Source organism: Phyllostomus discolor, chromosome 7 (genome assembly GCF_004126475.2).
Source record: "Phyllostomus discolor isolate MPI-MPIP mPhyDis1 chromosome 7, mPhyDis1.pri.v3, whole genome shotgun sequence".
NCBI classification, from domain to species: Eukaryota; Metazoa; Chordata; class Mammalia; order Chiroptera; family Phyllostomidae; genus Phyllostomus; species Phyllostomus discolor.
Window position 1 is genome coordinate 50,796,556 of NC_040909.2, and position 26,119 is coordinate 50,822,674.

General features: G+C 36.2%; 1 protein-coding gene across 1 annotated transcript in view; it reads right to left on the reverse strand.

The window, feature by feature from the left end:
- The window catches only part of DNAH12 (dynein axonemal heavy chain 12), a 275,242-nt gene that overhangs the window by 83,609 nt on the left and 165,514 nt on the right, over positions 1-26,119 (reverse strand). Inside the window, 13 exon segments of the mRNA XM_028518986.2 lie at positions 2-135; positions 6,053-6,247; positions 9,411-9,446; positions 9,449-9,577; positions 17,648-17,843; positions 19,009-19,108; positions 19,111-19,183; positions 19,730-19,936; positions 19,938-20,030; positions 23,179-23,273; positions 23,276-23,433; positions 25,284-25,398; positions 25,401-25,448. Coding sequence (XP_028374787.1) covers positions 2-135; positions 6,053-6,247; positions 9,411-9,446; positions 9,449-9,577; positions 17,648-17,843; positions 19,009-19,108; positions 19,111-19,183; positions 19,730-19,936; positions 19,938-20,030; positions 23,179-23,273; positions 23,276-23,433; positions 25,284-25,398; positions 25,401-25,448 — 1,579 coding nt within the window.

Below are 26,119 nucleotides of genomic sequence, written 5' to 3' on the forward strand. Positions count from 1 at the left end.
CCTTTCTGAAAGATTCATGACAGAAGTGTGAAAGTGTTTGCAGATTGGAACTATCGCTTGCCGTTCAACCTCAGTAAGCTCCAGTGTTTCTAAGAATTTCACAGCTACAAGCTCAAGGGCATCTTCAGGCCATGGCTAAAAATAAGAAAAAGAAAGACTTAGGAAATTTAAGATGAACAGTTTTACTACAACTATGTAAGTTAAGTGTCTTCCTACATAAGAAGAATTTGGGATTGAGAAAATTAAACCTTAATGGGGAAAACAGAATGAGGGGGACTGAGGTCACAAGTAAATCTATGAAAGACCTAATAAATATGTTCATATACTAAAATTAAAGATAAGACAATGTAAAGAAAAGGCGAATGATAGTCTACAAATAAAAGTATACTTCATGGCTTTCCTAACACTTCCACTTGGGTGTATAGGCATCCTGAATTTATTATCATAACAGTGGCAGAGAACACTGGTTGCCCACCTAATATGTATCGGCCCCTTTTCCTGACTCCAATTATATTCTATTGGGTTGGTCAAAAGTCTGTTTAGTTTTTTCCATAAAATAAAAGACATATTTTCATTTTCACCAATAACTTTATTGATTTGGATATTTTTAGTATTTTGGCTATCACCTGCTATTGGCCCCATTGGCTCCTAGTGGGTAGTGACCAGGGGTGTGGCTAAACATCTTCTAGTGCATAACACAGCCCCACAGCAAAGAACTGTTTGGCCAAAATGTCCATAGTATCAAAAAAATCTGTAAACCACTTTTGACACATTCAGTCAGTCATAGAGCCTTTTCCATATACTGCACAAATCTTTTTTTTGCATTTCAGTTGCATTTTTACCTCTTTTTAAATGTATTTTTTTGATTACGCTACTACAGTTTTCCCATTTTTTTCTCCTCTTTATCCTTCTCCACCCTGCACCCCTCTTCCCACTATCATTTCCCCTCCTTAGTTCATGTCCATAGGTTGTACATACAAGTTCTTTGGCTTCTCTAGTTCCCATATTATTCTTAACCTCCCCCTGTCTATTTTGTACCTACCACTTATGGTCCTTATATCCTGTACCTTTTCCCCCATTATCCTCCCTCTTCCTCCCTGATAATAACCTTCCATATGATCTCCATTTCTGTGAATCTGTTCCTGTTCTAGTTGTTTGCTTAGTTCATTTTGTTTTTGTTTTTGTTTTTAAGTTTGGTTGTTGATAATTGTGAGTTTGTTGTCATTTTACTGTTCATGTTTTTGATTTTCTTCTTTTTCTTAGATAAGCCCTTTAAATTTTCATATAATAGGGCTTGGTAATGATGAATTCCTTGAACTTTACCTTATTTGGGAAGCACTTTATCTGCCTTTCCATTCTAAATGATAGCTTTGCTGGATAGAGTAATCTTGGATGTAGGTCCTTGCCTTTCATGACTTGGAATACTTCTTTCCAGCCCCTTCTTGACTGCAAGGTCTCTTTTGAGAAATCAGCTGATAATCTTATGTAGGTAACTGTCTCCTTTTCTCTTGTTGCTTTTAAGATTCTTTCCTTATATTTAATCTTGGGTAATATAATTATGATGTGCCTTGGTGTGTGCTTCCTTGGATCCAACTTCTTCGGGACTTTCTGCACTTCCTGGGCTTCCTGGAAATCAATTTCCTTTTCCAGATTGGGTAAGTTCTCCTTCACTATTTTTTTCAAGTAAGTTTTCAATTTCTTGCCCTTCCTCTTCTCCTTCTCACACCCCTATGATTCGGATATTGGAACGTTTAAAGTTGTCTCAGAGGTTCCTAAGCCTCTCCTCATTTTTTTGAATTCTTGTTTCTTTATTCCATTCTGGTTGAATGCTTATTTCTTCCTTCTGCTCCAAATTGTTGATTTGAGTCCTAGTTTCCTTCCCATCATTGTTGGTTCCCTGTATAGGTTCCCAACAATAAAGGTTGGTTCCTTTATTTCACTTTGCATAGCTTTCACTTTTTCCTCTGTTTTGCGACCATACTCAACCATATCTGTGAGCATTGTGATTACTGAACTCTGCATCTGATAGGCTGGCTATCTCTTCATTGCTTAGTTGTGTTTTTCTGGAGCTTTAATCTGTTCTTTTGTTTGGGCCATATGTTTTTTTGTCTTGGAGAGCATGTTCCGTAGTAAGGGGTAGAACCTTAGATATTCACCAGGGCAGGGCAACCCAGGTTGCTGCGTTGTGGTGCTGTATTTGGGGGGGAGGGGTCAGAGAGGGAACAATGCAGCTTGCTCAGCTCTTGGCTGGCTTTCAGTCACTTCCTTCATCACCCACAAGCAAACTGAGCCTTTCTGGTGCTTACTGCCAGGTTGGTGGGTTTGTGTATGTCCTAGGACCTTATGGGTCTTTCCAACAAACTCTCATGTAAGGCTTGGAGTTTCTCCTGCTGCTGCTACCCCCACAGATTTTTACAGCCAGAGGTTTTGAGGTTTTATTTTCCTGCACTAGAAACCTGGGTTGCACAGTCTGTCTTGCTCCCCAGTTGTTGCTCCCAGTTTACCCACACACCAACGTGGGACCACCCAGTCTGCCAGCCACCTCCTTGCCTGGTTTGCCAGCCACTGCCTCACCTTCCCTGGTCCTTCAGCCACAGCCTTGCCACGAGTCCTTTTCGCCCTGGCTGCCTGTCTCTCCCCTTCCTGCTGGTCTAGAAGGATATTTCTTCTTTAATTCCTTGGTTTTCAGACTTCCATACAGTTAGATTTTCTGGCAGTTCTGGTTATTTTTTGTTTTTAAATTTGTTGTTGTCCTTTCAGTTGTGCAAGGAGGCAAAGTGTATCTACCTATACCTCCATCTTGGCTGGGAGTCTCATTTTTACTTTTCTTGAAATAATAAAGGATCATATGCTGAAAAGGTTGCATATTTTCTTCTCTCTTCAATATTAAAATGGCTGCCGCCCCCAATCACAAATTTTGATAAGTATTTTTTAAAAATGCACATTGATATCATATGGAAAAAACTAAAACTTTTTGGCCAGCCCAGTAGATAGTAATATGCCAAGCTAAGAGTACACTTCCTAGACTGCCTTACAACTCAGAGTGGATAAACACATATATGTAGTTGTTGGGTGGGGATTTTAAGAAAGTTCTTTAGAGAGTTACATTGAGGTGACATGTATCCTTTTTGCTGTATTTTCCATTATTCTACTTCTTGCCTGGAACACAAGATGTAAAAGTTGGAGCTCCAACATCCACCTTATAACATAAGATGACTTTGAGGATGGAAACCACATACTAAGGATAGTAAAACAGAAAGAGCTTGGGATTCTTATGGCTTTGTTAAGCTCAAAAGCCCCAGTCAGCTTAACCTTTAGATTTTTTTCCATATCAGAGGAAAAACTCCTATGTGTTTAGTTTGGGTTTCTGCTATAAGTAGCCCATCACAATTCCTAACTGTTATATCCAAAGCTGAACTTTTGATTTTCTTCCCATGAATTTGCTGTTTCTCCAGTCTTTCCTGCCTCAGTGAAATGGTTCCTTTACTTTTCCTGGAATATGCCAAGTGTACTCCTGCCTCTGAGCCTTTGAACTTGCTGTTTACTTTGATTAGAACCCTCCTCACCTAGGACTCCCTATGGTTCACTGACTAGGGATTGAACCTGCAAATTTTTGGTGCATGGGATGATGCTCCAACCAACTGGGCCACGTGGCCAGGGCAGAACTTATTCTTGCATTATGTATTCTTCCATATGGGCAACTGTAAACCTACTTTTGCCCACCCTGTATTCATGTGGTGTTATTGTACTAATAGATTTTTAAAACCTTAATAGAGGCTTCTAAAGATTTATTATTAAGATCAGTGAATTTTTGTGAAAGGTTAGAATAAATGTCATATGACTTATACATCATTGAAAACATTACAAGAGTTTATCATTGTGTCCTGGGTACTTTGTTTTTAATTATCCTGCTAATCATACTATGGGTAGCAATTAGAATGTTTATGGTTATAGTGACAGAAATCAGTCTTACTCTGTCTTTAAACAAAGGAGATATATTATCACATACAATAAGAAGTTCAGAAGTAGAGTATTTCCAGAGTTGTTTAATTTAGAAGTTCAACCATACCATTGAGTATCCAGTTTTTTTCTGTCTTTTTGTTTCACCATTCTCAGTGCTATTTATTTAATCCTTGGGCTTGTCCCGTCATAGTGACAAGCTGAATGCTGCAGCAATGGACATTACATCCTCAAGCAATAAGACTGAAGGACAGACAAAGCCCTTTTTCCTACCATGTAACACTTTGTATAGTAAAAAAATAATAATAAAATAAAAGTACTTCCCCAAAGCAGACTTTAATTTAGAACCCATTGGCAAGGAATAGATCATGAATAGGCTCATGTATAAACCAATTAATGGTAATATTGAGAGCACCAATACTGATTTAGACCAATGAGGAATAAAGCTATATAAAAGGTGATTTCCCAAACAAATTGAGTTAGGGTGTCAATTTTAATCCATATGAAGTATTCATACAAAAATGAATATTCCAATAATACCTTCTCTTATTCTGTGAATTGTTTTGACATTCCTGGTAAGTGTACACCCTACTGTGGAGACTAGGGATCTATCCAAAAAGTCAATGCTTTCCTGATCATGAGACACACAGTGGTTTACACTCCCTTCCTGAATTTCATAAACCAGGCCCCAGGCAATGCCATCAGCCTCGCCTCTTTATGGGAAAATCTTTACTCTGCTCTGTTTACCACTTAATCTCCCTTATCTATTTGCAACTCCCAGTTCCTTCTTTTTACAAGTTTTCCCAACAAGTAAGGATCACTTATAATAGAACAGAAAGTCTCATGGTTATAAAAATGATACCCAAAAGTAGTAGAACTATATTGATAAGATTTCACAAAAAGAAAAACTTATGGTTAGGTAGGCTTCCTTTGTTTGGTTGGTTTTGCTTTTGGGCTGCTTAATGGAAGCAGTACTAAGATATGGCCTGTATAAAGCAAAATTGTTTCATACAGCTTTATTATTATATGAACACTAAAACATCCACTAGCAGAAATATATGTGCAATCCTCAAAAGGGTAGAATTAGTTTTTCAAACATGCAATTGACAAATGGGTAAAAGAGAATAAGTTAAGATCAGAGATTTATTTTTAAAAGAAACTATCCAGGGTCAGTTAATAGTCCACATTATTTTTGGACATAAAACAATGAAATAGAAGGCACCATGCCCTACTCTTCTCAAATCATAAATACTTAATGGTCTTATACAGGCAGTAACATTTTGCCTTAAGATTAAATGAGGTGGTGGCCCTCAATATTCAGGGCTGGCATGACTGAAATTGCTGCCCAGTTGGTCTTCACGTCTCTTGTTTTGCTCCACTCCGAATCATTCACCATACAGCCTCCAATTGTTTTGTTTTTGTTTTCTAACATGAGGATTAGCTAAATACATGTTAATCATCAAGCATCGTCTTTAATGTAAAACCTAATTCCCTTGAATAAGGGGGAATTCCTTCTGCCTGACTGTCTTCAGTCTGGAACATCAATTTTTCCTGCCTTTAGACTGGAGCTGGAGCATCAGCCCTTACTGGTCGCAAGCCTGCTGGCCTTCAGACTAGAACTACAGTTCTCCTGGGTCTCTGGCTTGCCACCTGCTGGCCTTGGAACTTGTCAGTCTCCCTAATCAAGTGAGCCAATTCCTTATCATATATCATACACAAGTACACATATACCTTTACATACATATGTGTATGTATACATAAACATAATACATCCTATTGGTTCCTAATATACCCCTCCTATATGCAATTAAGTCATTTTCATGTCAGAGAATTACAGTCTTAAGCACATCTTCTGCACACCAAAGTTATGGTTTTTTTACTGTTCATTTTTGCTTACTGCATTTTCTGTCTTCCAGTCTTGAGTGTGAGCTCTTTATGGTGGTCATATCAGTTCCCAGTGCCAAGCACAATGCCTGTCACTACAGTAAGTGATCAAGAAACACTTGTTGAATATCTGTATTAATGAAGCTTGACTAAGATTTCAGTAAAATTCCAAAAGATTTAGTTGTCCCCACAAAAAAAAATTACAAACCTGAAACCAGTCAATGGTACAGCAATTGATGAGGGATGGAAACTGTCTCAAGCGATTTCGAAAGGCATTTCCAATGGGGCTAAAGGCCACTACCACATGAAGATTATCTTTGCAGCGATTCACAAAGAAAGCAAACAGTGCTAAGGGACTGAGTTCATCATGTTTACTGCCAGCCTGAGCTACAGGGCGGACACCCTAGAGAATATCAGAAAATAAAAACCAGGTGAATAAAAATAGATAAGCTGATGAGATTAGTAGATATTGGAATATTAAGAAGTTTTATTATTTGCCTTGAAAATATTTTTACATTTTTGTTTTCATATCAATAGAATAGCTTTGACATAGTTTGTACTTAGAGGACTTCTCCCAACTCCATAACTTTATAATTTAAAAACAAATATCTGCCAAGAACTTTACTTATAAAGATATGCACAAAAGGTCACCAAAATGCACTCAACATTGTTTTAAGAGGAAAAAACCTAAAGCATCCAGTTAAAAACATTATAAAACATCCATATATTATGATTTTATACAACTGTTAAAAATAATGAGGTGTATCAATGTAAGTGCCATGGCAAGATCAGAAAGATAAAATAAGTGAAAAGAAAAAAAAACAAATTGTGCAACAGTATATATAATATGATTCTCTCTGTTAAATTAAAAAATATATCAGTGTTCATGTACAAGTAAGCACACACACACTTTTTAATAGAAACAATCGCAAAGAACTATTAGTACTGGTTACTTTTGGTAAGATGGACTTAAGGGACAGTTTGAGAGGGAGGCTTTCATTTAATATTTTGGACATTTTTATTGGTTTATTTCTTTTTTTCACTTTCTTGGTTCATTCTTTTTTTCACTTTGGACATATGCTGTTTGAATTCTCTAACTATATAATAATTGTATTTAAAAATGTCAATCGAGTTCTCTGGTAAGGAGATTATTGCTCACTTTTAATTTTCCTTGTATATCGTTATATGAGAATGGCATTTTATATGAGGTTAGGCATAATGGCTCCAGGGCCAAACTTCTTGAATTTAAATCTCAGCTTTCAGTTTATTACCTATGTGACCTTGGGGGAAGTTCCACTTTGTAACTTAGTTTCCTCATTTTTTAAATGGGGAAAAGAGTACCTACATCAGAGGGCCATTGAGGGACCAAATGAGTTATGACATGTGAACACTGACAATGGTTACTGCCACATAGGTAAGTAACTGTTAGCTTTCTGTTTATATCCTACATTTCTCCTTGTTCAGAGCAAAAAAGGTTTCATAGTCAATAAAGTGTCTTATAGACAGATTAAAAATCTTTTTGTGATATAGAGAGTGGTCACAATGATCATATAATTTCTATGTTACTACAATGAATTTATTTCTAAAAGAACTCTCTACTATAGATATGCTCTGCTTTATGTGATAATTATCTCCATGGAAAACTGTGTATCGACACAGTATATGCATTGTGATGGTGATTCTCAAATTATGATTACTATGGTTAGTGTCAGTATACTAAATTACATTCAAGAGATCTACCTGCACTAAATGTGGTAAATAAGTCAAGTCACTGCTACAGTAACTTGAGAAAAGCATTGCAATACATAATTCTGCAAGGAGTGCAAATGGCACAGTATAAAAAAGTTGTCTGGAAATTGTAGGTCTGAGGCTGTAACTCTGATGAAGTCAGCAGGTGTGCCAAGTCTTTAAGAGGTACCCTGCGAGGCAGGGCCAGAGCCAAGTTATACAGGTCAGTTATTAGGAATGAGGTTTAAAAGTAAAATCATTGTCAGAGGGGTGAAATAAGGAAAGTCCAAGACATGGTCTTCAAAGTGGGATGCGGAAGATGATGGTATAGTGTGAAAAGAAAATAATGGAACTTCTTTCATATTACCTTTTATATATATTTTTAAAAACAGTATAAAGCAAGCAGAAACAGGGATGCATTTCAGTACCCCTGAGTTGTGATGATGGCTATTTCCTTGTGCATAAATTGATAGGGTGTTCCTTTGGGTGGGACATGAAGAAAAGAAGTTTTTAAGGCCACTGTTAGATCATGCCATTAAACAGAACTGAAGCAAGTTTTGTACCAAAGTGACAGGAGGAAAAGATAAACAATAGCTAAAATGAGTAGGAAAGGTAGCAAAGCTTAGGAAACCTACTCCCCAAAGGTAATCCCACTCCCTTCCTTGAGTAGGAGTATGGGGGATGCATTTATCCTATGAGTTATGAGAATCCATTCTTCAGCAGCCCTGGCCACATCGTTGGCATTTCCCAGATAAAATTAGAACCTTGGGATAATTTTTTTTCTTTTCTTCTTCCCCACCCAGGCTACAAACTGGTAATGTACCATTTATTGAGAGCTTTTTATGTGTTTGACACTCCATAAGTGCTTTATTTCATTTGATCCTCAGAACCTCACAACAACCTTTACTAGGGTAAATCCATTTTACTCCAGATGTTACCACTGGAGGCTAGAATGAAGCATCCAAGTGTGCATATATATATATTCTGTGGGTAAAAACAATAGTGGTAAAGAGAAAGGGGAAATTACTAGCAGAGATCTATGAAAGAAGATCTTAGAAATGGTAGTCGAAGGGCAGGACATAGAAGTAGTGGTGCTTGAAATGTGTTTTTTGTCCATTTAATCATAAAGCATTATACTTGGATATGTCAGAATTATTAAGACAAGTAGTTTTATTAAGGGTTTGAAGAATTTTAATCAGTGGTAAACTAGAAAAGGTAATCAAGTAGTGTTTTAAAGTTATATGTTCTCATATCACTGTAACCCTAGGACACTATTTAAAATTTCTAATCACTCATAAAACATGCTAAATAAAACTGGTGAAACTGCCATCTTATGAAAAAAAGAATTATAAATAAAATTCTGTCTCAATAATTATAGAAGCAATTTAAAATTCACCAAAAGATGTATTAAAATAATAAACTTAAAACAAACAAGCAAGCAAAATATAACCAGAGACACCTGCAAATAAAGAACCAAACACAGTAACCAGAGGGGAGAGGAGAGGGGGAAAGGTTGGGGATAGTGGAGGAAAGAAGGGAAAAGGTTGTAAAGGAACATGTATAAAGGACCTATGGACAAAGCCAAAGGTGGGTGGGATTGAGGGTTGGGAGGTAGGGGATGGGTGGGGGAGGGGCAGTGGTGGGGGAGAAATGGAGACAATAGTACTTGAACAACAATAAAAAAGACAAAAAATAAAGTTTCTAAAATGTACCAAAAAATAAAAATAAAATTTTAATTACCAAAATCCTCTGCACAAACTATACTTATCCTGAAGAAAAGTGAAAAGTTTTCAAGAACATTTCTGTTCTGGGAAAGGCACTCCCTAGAAAGTGTTTACCTCCATCACTTCTTGTTTTTCATCTGCTGCAAAAATTAGGTAGGTACTTCTCCAGTATTGAGCACACTGTCGATATCCTCTAGAAAAGCTTCCTCTTTAATCTGAGTGTCTGTTATTAGAAAGGACTGGTCTTCTGGCCCCTCACAGCCCACATTCCTTAATAGAGCCTTAAAATAAAAAATGTACTTAAATCAGATTATGATATACATGTGTTTACTTTTGCTTTTCCTCCCTTTCTCCCTCTTCTGACAACAACTTCTGAATTTTAGAGTACTACCTCTCCCCACTTCTGGTGGGCTGTCAATCAGGGCCTCCATTTTGCTCATCCCTTGGTGGGAGACACCCAACTGGTCAGAGTTTCCCCAGCCCCTAGACACAGTCATTGATTCAGAGGAGTGTATACGATTAAGTGGGGCCCAATCACAGTGGTTACTTCAAGGACCAAGAGGGACTTGAAAACAGAAAGAATATCTGTTGTTCTGAGATGGAGACTATAAAGGTCAGTAATTTAGTACTAGGGGACAACTGTGTTGCCACATGGAATGAATCTGCTGGTGAAAAGAAGCCAAATGGAAGCAGAATAGGAGACAGAATAATTACTGAGGACTTGACTTGAGCCCATAAATTCAAGCCATGCCAAAAGCCTATCTATTTCTGACTCTGAAGTCAGGAAAGACAATAACTCTGTCTTTTGCTTAAGCTAAGGTGAGCTTTTTGTTTTGTTTTAACTCATCAATTGCAACCAAAGGTTCCCAACTAATATAAAGATATGAGCTCAGTGGTATGCTGGAGATGACTTATAAGGTGGGTAGGACTGATTGTCAAAATTTCAGGAACTTGTGAACAGATTGATAAAGTCAGCCAGCATTAAAAATTAAATTATATAAACTTATAATTAAGCAAATTATTCAGAACAAAGGTTATAAACACATTCCTATTTTATTATGTTTACTATTATCTATGCTATGGAGGTTATTTAAATTCACTGTATTTATACAATAAAAACCCATGTTTTGACTGCATTTATGCAAAAAAAAACATGTTTGAACAACCTGTTCACCATGTAACTCAAAGAGTTACATGTTCAATGTTTAAACATGTAACTCTTTACAACTCTGTTTTCAGTGATGTCAGGTTGATAGCTTAATCATCCACAGTGGGGGTTTTGATACCACAGAAATTTGCAAATGTTACAAATGAGGAGGTTCCCCTTTAACCTCCTGGAGAGCTGGTTGTTAAACATTTGCCAGCATATCACTGGATGTATTTCAAGTGAAAATAGCACCATTACTTCTGAAAATAATTTTTTAAATAAACCTTTATCTCCCCTCTTCTGGCAAGATGGAGGCATAGGTGGACGCATTGTACCTCCACGCACAACCAAGATTAGAACAACAACAATTTAGAGCTAGAATAACACCCAGAACTGACAGAGAATTTATCTGAATGGAAGTCGGACAGCCAAGAAGTTGAAGTAGACCCGTTCATCCAGACCGGTAGGAGGGGTGGAGCCGGGCAGGCGCAGGTCTGTGCCATGATCGGGGAGACCTCGGCAAGAACTCAGGGAGAACTCGACGCGTAAGCCATACCGGGGCGTGCAAGAGGCGCAGGCGGGTGGACCCTGAGTACACAAGCAGCAGCTGGCGGATCCAGTGAAGCATAAATTGTGGACCAGGGCAGAGCGTGCAACCCAGGATCCCAGAGAAGGGACTGTGATCCCAGGTAGGAACGAAACTACCACCATTGTTCCATCCCGCTCCCGCACCCGTCCCCACAAACAACGTCACAATCTAGCAACTGGGGTGCCCAGCCCAGGCAAACACCCAAGGCTCCAACCCTCACGGTAACAAGAGCAACCAGGACAGGGGGAAAAAAAAAGGAGAGACAGAGAGTGACATGTCTCCAACAGAAGAACAGATCAGTCCCCCAGGACTCATCCTTTTGAGCAACTAAGAAATAGCCAATCCAGATGCACAGTTCAAAACACTGGTTATCAGGAAAGCTCACAGAATTGGTTGATTTTAGGGGCAGAAATTAGATGAAAAAATGCAGGTTACCATAAAAGAGATGAAGGAAGATGGCACGGAGAGCCAATAGTGATAGAAGGAATGGGTCTCAAAACAATACAGTGAACCAGAAGGAAGCAAAAAAACAACCAAGCAGGAAAGAATGAAGAAATAAGAATTCAAAAAAGTGAGGAGAAGCTTAGGAGCCTCCAGGACATCTTTAAATGGTCCAACATCTGAATTATAGGGGTACCAGAGGAAGAAGAGGAAGAGCAACAAGGTGGAAAAGTTATTTGAACAAATAATAAAGGAGAACTTCCCCAATCTGGAAAGGTAATAGACTTCAAAAAAATCCAGGAAGCTCAGAGAGCCCCAAAGAAGTTGGACCCAAGAAGAAACACACCAAGGCACATCATAATTACATTAGCCAAGGTAAAAATGAAGGAGAGAATCCTAGAAGCAGCAGAGATAAGGGGACAGTCACCTACAAAGGAATTCCCATCAGGACTGTCAGCTGATTTCTCAAAAGAGATCTTACGAGGCATGAAGGGCGCTGGAAAGAATAATATTCCAAGTCATGAAAGACAAAAACCTACATCCCAGATTGCTTCTATTCAGCAAAGCTCTCATTTAGAATGGAAGGGCAGATAAAGTGCTTCTCAGATAAGGTCAAGTTCAAGGAGTTCATCATCACCAGCCCTTATTTTATGAAAGTGTTAAGGGACTTATCTAAGAAAAAAGAAGATAAAGAAAAAACATGTATAGTAAAGGACAGCAAACTCACAATTATGAACAACCACACCTAAAGCAAAAACCAAAAGAAACTAAGCAAACAACTAGAACGGAACAGAACACAGAAATGGAATCACATAGAGGGATAGCAACAGGGTAGTGGGGAGGAGGGAAGAGGGGGAAAAGTATAGAGAATAAGTAGCATAGAATGTAGGTTGAAACTAGATAGGGGGAGGGTAAGAATAGTGTGGGAGATGTAGAAGCTAAAGAACTCATAAGTATGACACATGGACATGAACTAAAGGGGGGGATATGGGTGGGAGAGGGTGTATAGGGTGGAGGGGAGTGAAGGGGAAAATGGGACAACTGTACAGCATAATCAATAAAATATATTAAAAAATTAAAAAATTAAAAAAAAACTTTATCTTTATTTTAAAATAATATATTTTAAATAAATTATATTATTTAATAACTGATGAATTTTAATATTATGCAAACTATGTCTTTTTTTACTAAAGCCATCTTCCAATATGCAGGCTGTTGAGGTTTTAGAAATAATTTTCTATTATCCAAAACTAGGCAAGCTAGATTTTAAAGAAGTATTTTATCTAATCATGTGAGTTATAATTATTTTATAGTGTTAGTTTTTATAATTATTCTTATAAAAGAGAAGTACAGTATAATAAATAAACAGATTTAACTTACTGCCATAAGCATCACTATATTTAAAAGTCATATTTACATAGGGGTGTTAGGGGACTAAAGGGTAATGGAAAAAATACAATAAGATTACATAAGATACAAAAATACATACATACATACACATATGTGAATTGTTTCCAAATAGCAGAAGAGTTAAAATTCCAAAATAGTGATTATATGCCAGGGATATTGCAACAGCCTTCCACACACAGTATAATTAATCACAACTATCTGTAATATAGGAGGTATTATCCAAATTTTACAAAAGTCACTGAGAGTGACATTAGCAAGATGACAGACTGGTAGGCTCCAGGCCTGCTCTCTCCCATGGAGACAGTAAATTAAGCAATCTACAGAACAAAATAACATTTGTGAGAACTGTAAAATAATTAAGAGATGCAATACCTCTAGGAGTACATAAAAAGAGAAAGGACAATTTAAGGAGGGTAGATAATTCATTACATTTTTCTTACCCTACCCCCTCCCTTCCCCCAACATAGAGCAATATAGTCAGGAAAATAGCATCAATTCCTGGCTCCTCCCTCAAAAGAGAAGGAATAAAGTAGAAGTTGCATCCAGTAGTCTAGCTTGTCTGAGGGCTGCCTGAGGCACTGATTTCTGTTTTCCTTGACTCAGAACACTGATAGGAATAGGGCTAGTTTGGAAATGAGTTTGGAGGCCACTGAAAACAGAGGCAAGCTCCCAGCACAACGGAGCAGCAGACTTGGAAGTTCCACAAAAAGGTTCCAGGGGGAGAAAGAGATTAAGGGCAGAAGAATATAATAGAAACCAAAACTGAAAGCTCATGGGAAGAAAAAAGGAAATTAAAAGCCCAAAGCACCTGTATATACTAGAATAAAAGCACATGCACAACCCCCCAAAAGATGCATGCATGTCCAGGAAAGTTCTGAGAAGTCACAGAACCTCTAATCATGCCAATTGGTGTTTTCCCCATGCATAAAGCAGTCTGTAAAAACTGGGAGAGGTGGCTGTTTATTAATAGGTCAAAACTCAATGAAAGACCAGAAGGTATACAAAGAAGCAGGGAAACATGGTCAATCAAAGGACCAAAATAAAGCTCCAAACACGAACTCCAAAGAAATATCTATGAACCCTCTGACAAGAAATTTAAAATAACTGTTTTAAGATGCTCAATAGATAAAAGAGAATACAAATATACACCTAAAGGAAATCAGGAAAACAATGCATCAACAAATGGGAATATCAATAGAAATTGAAGCTATAAAAATAACTAAACAGAAAATCTGAAGCTGAAAAATACAACTGAACTTGACACTGAACCCAGGTTCTACTGCCTCCCACATGAAAAGCCAATAGTCTGGAGGCAAGTACTGGTGCAAGAAAAGATGGTTTATTCAGAGCCAGCAGCTTGAGAAGATGGGGCAACGCATCACCAAGACCATCTTAACATTTCAGTGAAGGCAGGGGATTTATGAGTGGGGAAGAGGAAGACAGAGCAAAGGAAATAGAGGGGGTTCTAGGGTCTCATTGATGGGCTGTGTGAGTCAGCACATTCTGCTCCAACAACCATCTTGGAGCTGGTCAAGCAATGGTTCGGTATTCATCAGTCAGAGGTGAGCAAATCTCTTGGAACCAAAATGCCTGGAGGCTGGTATCTGCTTCTTTTGAGGTTAGCTCTTAGAATCTTTTAAGCAAGCAGGCTGTTTATCCATAAGTACATGTGAATTTACAAGTCATCATTTACAGAATGATGACTTGTAAATTCATCAATGTAAATGAAACAGTTTACATTGTTTCATTTACAGAAAACAATGTGAGAAGAATGGTGGGATGAATGTTTCTCCAGAAGTATTCAATATCAGAGCTGATTAGGTAGAAGAAACATTCAGTGAAGGTAAAGACAGGTCATTGAAATCACTGAGTTACAGGAATAAGAAGGGATATGAATGAAGAGTGAACAGTTTAAAGCAGCATTCCCCAACTTTTTGGCACCAGGGACTGACTTTGTAGAGGGGGTGTGGGGTAGGAGTGGAGGATGCAGAGGGAGAGAGGAGGGAGAGAGGAGGCAGAGTTCAGATGTAGATGCAAGAGAAGATTCATTGCTTGCCTGCTGCTTACATCATGCTGTACAGTCTGGTTCCTAATAGGCCACATGACTGGTACTGGTCTGTGGCACGGGGGTTAGGGTTCCCTGGTTTAAGGGACCAATAGGATATGATCAAATGGGTCAATAGATGCATTAGAGAAGTACCAGGAAGGAGAAGACAGAAAGTGTCTGAGAACGTATTTGAAGACATAGTAGCCAAACTTCCCAAATCTGAGGATATAAATGGATTATACCAATCCAAGAAGCTTATAACTCCAACTATGATAAACTCAAATAGATCCATATACATAACACATTATAATCCAACCATTGAGAGTCAAACCAAAAACAAGAATCTTGAAAGCAGCAAGGAGAACATCAGGTTCTCACATACAGGGGAGCTTCCATAAAATTATTAGCATATTTCTTAGCAGATACCTTGTAGGCAAGAAGGGATGATATATTCAAAGTATGGAAAAGAAAAAAAAACTGTCAATGAAGAATACTGTATCTGGAGAACTGTCTTTCTTTTTTTTAAGTAAAATTTATTGATTATGCTATTATAGTTGTACCAATTTTTTCCCCTGTGCCCACTTCCAACTGGTATCTCCCTTCCCTTCAGCAAACCCCCTTAGTTCATGTCCATGGGTCCGTGCATATAAGTTCTTTGTCTTCTCCATTTCCTATACGATAACTATGAACAGTAAAATGACAACAAACTAACAACTATCAACAGTTGAATCTAAAAAACAAAACCAAAACAAACTAAGCAAACACCTAGAACAGGAACAGAATCACAGATAATGGGAACTGTCTTTCAAAACCAGATTTAGGCCTTCTCAGACACACACACACACACACACACACACACTGAGGGAATGCTGAGGGAATTCATTACCACTAGACCTGCTCTTCGAGAAATCCTAAAGGGACTCCTTTCAAGTTGTAAAGAAAGAATGCTAGACAGCAACAGAAAACCACAATAAAGTATAAAGTATAGATATACATAAAAGAAAGAGAAGGGAGTCAAATCATGTCACTACAGATAATCAACAAAGAAGAGATTAAGAGAGGGACAAAAAAGTTACAAAACATAATGACAACAAGCAACAAAATGCCAATAGTATATCCTTTCCTGTGAGCAATTACTTTAAATGTAAATGGACTAACCGCCCCAAAAGGCAGATTGGCTGAAAGGATAAAAGTACAGGAGTGAATGATTTGCTGCCTATAAGGAACTCAGTTTAGTCCCACAGACCTACAAAGGCTAAAAGTGAAAGAATGGAAAATATGTTCAATGCCAATAGTAACCAAAAACATCAGGTGGCTGTACTAATATCAGACAAATAGGCCTTAAATTAAAAACTCTCACAAGGGACAAGATACATTATATAATGATTAAACAGCCAATTCATCAAGATGATATAACAATTACAAATATTTATTCACCAAACAGCAGAGCTTCTAAAAACAAATATGAAACAAACATTGACAAGAATGAAGGAGAAAAGCAACCAATCGTAGAGGACATCAACACTCTGCCTTTCAATAAAATATAGAACAACCAGACAAAAGATCAATAGGAAATAGAGGATTTCAATAACATTATAAACCAAATAGACCTAATAAATATATACAAAACACTTCACCCAACAACAGCAGAATACACATTCTTCTTTTTTAAAAAAATATTTTATTTATTTCTAGAGGGAAGGGAAGGGAAGGAGAAAGAGAGGGAGCGAAACATTGATGTGAGAAACATCCATTGGTGGCCTCTCACACACCCCCAACCAGGGACCTAGCCAGCAACCTAGGCATGTGCCCTGACCAGGAATTGAATCAGTGACCTTTTGGTTTGCAGGATGACACCCAACCTACTTAGCTACACCCACCAAAGCCATATTCTTCTTAAGTGCACACAGATAATTTTCTAGGATAATAACAGGTTAGGCCACAATAAAAGTCTTTAAGAAAATTTAAATCATATCAAGCATCTTTTCTGATCACAATGGAATGAAACTAGAAATAAATAACACAAGGAAAACTTTTTAAAAATCCACAAATACATGGCAATTTAACAACAAACTCATAAATAACCAAAAGGTCAAAAAAGAAATCATAAGTGAAATTAGAAAATTTTTGAAACAAATGAACACAAAACCCCATCATTTATGGAGATGCAGCAAAAGCAATGCTAAGAGGAAAGTTTATAGTGGTAAACATTTTCATTAAAAAAGTCTCAAATGTTATCTTTCTTTATGTTAACCTTCAGGATACAGATTCACTGAAGATCAGTGAAAATGAAAAAAGTTCAACAATATCTCCCTTCTTTTTTTTCCACATTGAGCTATTGCTCTTCTGGGCCTGCAGAGTAGTATGCTCATCCACTCATGAGGATGAAAGCCCCAAGCAGGCACTCCATTACTCTATAGGTTACTGGGACAGCAAGACAGTTCTGAAGAAGCTAAGCTCAACTTCAGTTTTCTCATCAGTAAAGTACAAAGACAACCATACATTCTGCACTGAACTGTTGTACCTATAGAATGAAATGATGTATATAAAACACTTAGAACAGTGCTCAGCACATACAGTAACTACTCTATGGATAATATCATTATTATCATCATCATCAACATATTCAGCATATATTTATACAAGTTGGCTCTCTCTTCACAGGTAAAAGAATGCACTAATATTATTTTAGACACTAGAATTCTTCATAATTTTACCTTCAGATCTTCTCTCCACTCATTCATACCATAGCTCTTAGAAATTTCCGGTTGGAAAATCTGCATTTTTGCCATGGATGTAGCCAGACGAGTCAAAGATTGACGACCACTTCCTCCAAGTCCAACAAGCAAAGCATTGCCACCAGACTGCTTTAGGATTCGACATATTCGTGATAAATGCTCCAACACATACCTACAAATAGCAATATTATACTTGAAAATATAAGTGCAAATGTACATTTACTCATAATTACTGTTTTACTTTGCTAGAGGGATAGACTTTGCTGTCCCATACCAATTTTAAAGAAGTAATCATCAAAAATGTGTGATTTTTTTCAAAAGCAGTTACAATTGGAACATTTGATGCAAAGGAAAACTAAAGTACAAATTCAGGGAATGTAATATACAAATTATGGAAATAAAATGAAATTGTAACCACTTGTACTGGAAGTACTCTGATGCTTTTACTAAAAATATTTCTTTAACTTTTTAATAAAAGGATTTCTATGTGAGAAATAGGAAATCAATTATTCACAAATAACAAATTCAGGGAAGATAGCCTAACTAGTAATTAGGGAAATTAAAGTCAGAGCCACTCTCTTTAGACTGGCAAAGCTTACCAAGTCTGGCAGTCTGGCAATCCTAAGTATTGGCAAGGGAGGGGAACAAGGTAAGCTCTTAAAAACAATGAATATTTTGAAGGAACTTTGGCAAAGCTTAGTAAAGTAGAAGATGGTCACATACCATGACACAATAATTTCACTTCTAGGAATACAGCCTAAAGAAATTCTTAACACAAGTACCCAAGGAGACATGAACATTCAGACCTTTTTTTATAATTGCAAAAACTGGAAGACTCCTAAAAGTTTATCTCACAAAAATAATTACATTGTGTTAACACTTATAGAGTGGAATGCAATATAGTAGTAAAAGAATCATTTTTTGTGTGTGAATTTTAAACATGTAAAATAAGACTGTATATACAGGAGTGGGCAAAAGTAGGTTTACAGTTGTGAGTATGCAAAACAGTTTATTCCTGTATTATTGTTTATTTGTCATTGTATTATTTTCCATAAAAATAGCTGTAAACCTACTTTTGACCACCTCTGTATGTTTAGAAACACACATGTGTAGTAAAAGTCCAAAGACATATGAGTTCTCTTTTACTCCTGCAGAGTACAATGGAGATGCAGTGAGGGAAGGTTGGCTACATGGGGGATTATTAGAAATAAATTGCTAATAATTATTTCTTAAGCTCAGGTTGTTCATAATTTTTCTTATATCTTTTTATACATTTAATATATTTCACAATAAATTTTATAAATAGTAATTTCAACCATTAATACCAAATGTAGATACCTAAAATGACAAGATTCATTCTTGTTTTGTGAGTTTGGTTATACTCATCTAAGCACTGATCCACAATGGTACTAAAATGATGAATATTTGGAATTTCAATAAAACTCTGTCATCTCCTTCAAGGTCAGGATTCATATAGTCACCAAACATAAGATTTCTTAAGTCCTTTTCAGTTACCTATAGAATGAAAATCAACAAATTATAAAACAAAAAATACTTCTAAATAAGTTTAAGAAAATACATAAAATTTTGTTTCATCTATGTTATAGGATAATTATCAATTAAATAGTTCTTTTTAAACATTAGGGCAGTATATAATATAGTTGTACAATTAATACCTGAAATTATATTATATCCTTAGGAAATAAAAAAAAGAGCTTTTTTACTATTTAAAAGAATTTTCCCTCACCATCCAGAGACTGGAGAAGTCATTCTGAGTGACTCCCATTCACTGAGTAGTACTAAGATTGGTCACCATGTTAAACACTTTACATCTATTATATCATTTAATCTGTATCATCTAAAGTTTTATTCTTTAAATAATTTTATGTTACATACATAACCCCTCTAATGACAAATCTTTCAAAATAAATACCTATCAATGAAGGAATTTAAAAGAATATGATCATTAAGAAGCAGTAGTTTTTAAAGATAAGTTGATTATAACAATTCACACTATTGTACTGTTTTAATTTAATGTTTTTACTCATTAAATATACTCACTGGTGCATTCTCTTTCCTCAAGTGTGAAAAGACAGTATCAAATGATTCTTTAAAATGGTCCTTTAGAACAACTTTGGTTAAATTGAACAGCCAGTGTCGATCCTCATCATTAATGAGACGATCATAAAACACTCGAAGAACCTCATGCACAAACAACCGGATCATGGTGTGCCTGCTATCCACAGCATCTCTTCCAATGAGTAAGCAAGCCCTGGATGACACGTGCAAAGTCCCTCAAGTTGAAAGTGTAATGAGATTTTGTGGGTGTGGGCAAAAGATTTTCCATGGATTGTTTATATATCTGCACATGAAAAAAAAGCAACAAAGCAAAGATAAAATGCTCATAATTAGCAAATCCATATAACAAATAGTATGTTATGTAAAATATTTTATTTATCCTATCAGATTATATTGGCTTGGAAAAATTGGATAGTACTTAAGGCTAGCATGGTATATATCTTCTTCTTTTTTTTTTTTTTTTGGTTTATTCCAGTCAGCCAGGCATTATGAATTTCAGGGAACTTAATACTATCTGATTCCATTCAAGCCCAAGAAGCAACAATGTTTCTATTTTCCCAGTTACTACAACTGCCCACATTAAAGGTGATAGACCTGGACTTCCAGCCAAGATAGAGGCATAGGTAGATGCACTGTGCCTCCTCGTACTAAGCAACCAAGAGATAGCCAACCTATTAGATGCACAGTTCAAAGCACTGGTAATCAGGAATGCTCACAGAATTAGTTGAATTTTGGTCACAAATTGGATGAAAGGATGAAGGCCATGGTAAGTGAAATAAAGGAAAATGCACAGGGAACCAATAGTGATGGGAAGGAACTGAAACTCAAATCAATAGAAGGACCAGAAGGAAGAAACAACAACCAAAGAGAAAAGAATGAAGAAATAAGAATTCAAAAAAAATGAGGAGAGCTTAGGAACCTCTGGGACAACTTTAAATGTCCAACATCTGAGTCATAGGGGTGCCAGAAGGAGAAGAGGAAGACCAAGAAATTGAAAACTTACTTGAAAAATAATGGAGAACTTCCCCAATGCGATTAAAAGAAATAGACTTCCAGGAAGTCCAGGAAGCTCAGAGAGTCCCAAAGAAGTTGGACCCAAGGAGGAACACACAAGACACATCATAATTACATTAGCCAAGATTAAAGGGAAAGAGAGAGCCTTAAAAGCAACAAGAGAAATGCAGACAGTTACCTACAAAGGAGTGCCCATAAGACTCTCAGCTGATTTCTCAAAAGAAACCTTATAGACAAGAAGGGTGCTGGAAAGAAGTATTTGAAGTCATGAAACAACCTACAACCAAGATTATTCTATCCAGCAAAGCTCTCATTTAGAATGGAAGGGCAGATAAAGTGATTCCCAGATAAGGTCAAGTTAAAGGAGTTCATCATCACCAAGCCCTTATTATATGAAATGTTCAAGGGACTTATCTGAGAAAAAGAAGATAAAAAATATGTTTAGTAAAATGACAGCAAACTCACAAGTATTAACAACCACACCTAAAACAAAAACAAAAATAAACTAAGTAAACAACTAGAACAGGAACAGGACCACAGAAATGGAGGTCACATGGAGGGAAAGCAACAGAGGAATGGGAGGAGAAAAGAGGAGAAAAAGGGTACAGAGAATAAGTAGCATAGATGGTAGGTATAAAATAGACAGGGAGAGGGCAAAGAATAGCATGGGAAATGTAGAAGCTGAAGAACTTATGACACATGGACATGAACTAAAGGGGGGGGCATGTGGGTGGGAGGCTGTGTGCAGGGTGGAGGGGAATGAAGGGGGGCAAATGGGACAACTGTAATAGCATAATCAATAAAATATATATTTTTAAAAAGGTGATAGACCTGGACTTAAGTAACAAAAACTTTAGTAGAAAGGGAAGTCAGATAACTCATTCTGAAGCATTTCAGATGAAGAGAAGGATAAACAATTTCCTTTTCACTATCATTGACTTCAAAACAAATCAACGTATTCTCTTTCTTACCTTTTCTTTTTTCTCTCTATCCCTTCTTCCTTCTATCTTAACTGGCTAAAATATGGAAATAACATGTCTTTTCACTATATGCTGAATTCACCAAATAAAGTTTAATATTTTCTTTAAGGGAAGATAAATTGAATCATTTATAATGTTGCCTGAAAAACCTGAATGAAATAGTTATTTATTTATTTATTTATTATTTATTTATTCTATGATTCACCTTCCTTCCCTAACCTCCACGCTTGGTAGGTCTATAATGCTTCAAAACAGGAGGTGGGAAAAGGATCTTTTCTGTATCCCATTCTACCTGACCAACTCCCCTCTCTTTTCAGGGGATGCCTGAAATAAAAATATCATATTTTATACATAGAAGCACTTTTCTGTATCAGAATTAAATACAGCAATTACAATGTACTATCTCTTTGCTCATAATTTTTCTACTTTAACAAAACAAATTTTCCACCAGAATGAGAGGAGGAAGATACAATGCTCTTGAAAACTGATGGAATGATTGTAGGGGGTGCTTTTTGTTTCTGCTTGCAATGATCCCAAAGAGAAACCTCATTTTATTAAAGCTCCAGAAAGCTGACTTCATTGAAATTATCACTGACTTACCTTGAATACATTTTTTTTCTTTTACCATTAGCAGTAAAGCTGGCACTGACCTCTGTCTGAGCAGAGGCAGATAACATGCTGAATTAAGTTAAGAGCTGCTCTTTGGTCATACGGGCAGTCTTGTTTTATGTTCTCTCCCTGTTTCCTTATAATTTTTTCACTGCTAATTGTAAGTTATGTGATCTGGCTGAAAATAATATATTTATAAGATGCTTAAGTTTTGTTTTATTTTTTAGGACAAACATGAAAAAAGGGAGGGAAGAAAGAGAAGAGAAAATTTTTAAATACCAGAGTGGAAACCTGACAATTTGGGAAATGCCTACAACGTGGATATACTGGTTCTAGATGATTTCCTTATGACAACCTTGTAAAATAGGTATTATCTCCCATTTTAATAATTAAAAGAATGAGTTTCTGGCTGGAGGGTGGATGTGGGCAGGGGCAAATGTAATAGTGTCAACAATTTTAAAAAAAAGGAAAACAGGTAGAATTAATTTTAATATTTTATTTAACCAAATAGATCCAGAATATTGTCATTTCATTATATATATCAATATGAAAATTATTGATGAAATATTTTACACTCTTTAAAAAACGAGTTTCTGGAAGGCCAAATTACTTAACTCCATATAGCTAGGAAATAGCAGTCAAGGCTCAAACCCAGTTAGTTTCCCTAACTTCAAAGCCTGTGGTCTTCCTGTTCTCAAGCCTTCTTAACAGCTTCTCTGACACTGAAGACCAAAGTAGATGTCTGAGAGAATTCATGTTTAAAAAAATCAGTAAGGACCCAATGAGGTATATATATACAAAATATTTTGTATTGCATTATTTGCTCACCTCCATAGTTCCACTGACAATTTGGTTTCCAATCAAAAAGTACTCTGGAGGAAATTCACGAGTCCTAAGGTAGAATGCTACAATTGATGAGAAGATCGGACCATTGTTTCATCACTGAAAGTATTAATAGTGCAGATGTTGAAATGTCGAATAAATCGAGGAGTGACTGGATTTCTTCCACCACCTGGAGGGCCCATGGCAGCAATCAGCTCTATGTCTACCAGTGTGATTTTACTTGTGTCCTTAAGGTCATACCTTAAAAGCACATAAAAGTTCAAGACGATCAGTTATAAAGCCAATCAGATGGAATGAAGTGTAGATCTCCCTAGAAACTTAGTCTGATCTTAGCTTCTCTAAAAGGAAGAACTTGAGATAATGCCTGAGTAGGGGAGAACTTTTTGTTAAGCAGCACTGTTTCTCCTTTCAGTGACACTGGTTCTGTTGCCCAGAATTCTGAGAATGTATCTTCCTCTTGCTTTCCCTTTCACTCCTCCTACTGTCCTTTTCAATTTGACTCTCTGCTGTCCTCCTCTTACTCCAAATCCAGAGCATGGATGAGAGATCAGTTTGTTTGTAGGTGATTACAGGTATGGTGATCATATGTTTCAGTTTGCCTAAGACGATTCTGGTTTGTGCTTCTCCTGGAGTAATTAATACACTTCCCATTTACTCTTAGAAATGTCCCAGTTCATACAATAAATTATATAGTCATCCTATTTACAACCAAGTCCTGATTCCTTTTTCTCATCTCAAATGTTATCTTTAAGGCAGATAAGGACACCTAAATAGTAACTATGTATAATACTTTTGTTATATAAAAAGGGACCCATTAGAGTAATAACAAATTTCCAAAGACTTTTTAATCAGAAAGGGGTATCTACATGGCTCAACTTAGTCGGAAGGACTTAATTGAAAAGGTTCTTATTTCCAGTAGGTCATTAAGTCCTTTAATAATGAACTTCTTTCAAAGATGGGGAGAGTGGTAGGAGAAATCTATATAGCCAGTCCTTAATCTGAGAGCACACTAGAAAGTATGAAAATATGATTTGGTTCTTGGCAGCAACCATATCAGCTGTCAATAGGGAACTGACTAAGTATACTATGGCAAAATCCATACAACTAAATAGTATTAAAAGCCAATAAAACAATGAGACAAATAACACTGATAGGTGTTCAAGATAAATATTTAAGTGCAAATATGTGTAATAGAGTCTACTTTTACAAAAATAAAATGGTGCTTATAAAAAAAAACCCCTGGAGGAATAGGGAATTCACTATTAACAGTGATTATTTCCTGCAAAAATATGTAATATGAGTCTATTTTTATAAAAATAAAATTGTACTTATAAGAAAAAAAACCCTGGAGGGATAGGAAATACCCTATTAACAGTGATTATATACATTTCAAAAAGGTATTTCCAAAATAGGACTTAGCTTCAAAATTAGTCTACTCTTGCCTTAAGATAAGAATAATGGTATATTGGGGATTAGAAAAGTATATCTGAGAGAAGAAAATAAAGAATTAGTAATCCCAACTAAAAGATACAGTATTTTACCCATTGGAAACTAACCACATCATCATAAAATGGGGTGGAGGGAGTGCAGATCCTCCAGATCTGAAATTAGCTATGAAATTGCTATTAAAACCAAGCCATCTCACAGATACGGTAGTCCCAAACAGTTACAAAGAATATAGAGAATTTAAAATGGTAGAAACATAGGGTGCTGATTATAATTATTTAGGTTGGAGACTACCCATAAATTCTTAGCCCTGAGGGGATGGTACTTTGAAAGATATCTATAAATTATTTTCAGTAATTGAAAATAATAGCTGAAAAGGAAAGAATTTATTACACTGTTGAATATTTACATTTTCAATACTAGGTTATTAATCTATTGTCTAACTGACACAGTCAGAGGAAAACATAGTATTAAATAGGTATAAAAAGTCTTCCAAAATTTTCTATATAGGAAAATAAGAGTAACCACTTTCTTTCATAAATAACTTGAAAAAATATATTATTTTGCTATGAGAAACTAACATAGAAAAGGAGAACCAAAAATAACTCTAGCATAACTAATTAAGACTTCAATTAAATAGTTACCAATTCCCACAGTCAAATAATTGTCGTAATAATTCAATAGGAGGTTGAGCTCCATATTGCTCCAATGCAGGCATATTCATGTCATCTATAAAAATTATACACTTCTTTCCCATTGTGGTCCAAAGACTCCTTTGCGTCTTTTATCCAATCTAGCCATATAATGTTCTAAATATAAAGAAGAAAGTGTAGTAACCATACTCAACACCAGAAAAAAAGGAATTTAAGTCTAATTATATAAAGAATAATGTCAAGTAACATTATATCCATGTGTTTATTTATATTTATTCACTTTTTGAGTGATAGCCAAGTTCATATTCAACATCATTCAAAAAGCACTTATTGAAATCCTTCTATGTACTAAGAACTGTTATATACATACATGTTATACCATTTATATTGTACACACATGCATATAATAACACACACAAAAATATACACACAAAATAATTCTCGTATTGGATACCCAAACATAGTGATTAAATTTACTGCCTAAAAGCACTAATCTAATTTGTAAAATTTTGAGATTAAGGGAACTTTACAAGTTTAAAACAATGGAAATGAGTCCCACAGATCAAAAGAGATCAGACAAACATAAACTTAGGGATGGATAATAAAAACAGTGATTACAAAAGGCCTCAGGCAACACTGTCATCTTGGCACTTTGGGGATAAAAGTTGGGATGTACAGCTACATGATTCTTGTCACAGAAGGCCTACAATAGCCCATGGTTTGAAAGATCTTTCATAGACAGTGCTTCTATAAGCAGTAAATGTTCTTAAGGATCATCTGGGAGAGTCTAGAAAGTTCTCTCTCCTTTGGCTCTCTCTGCTCTGACC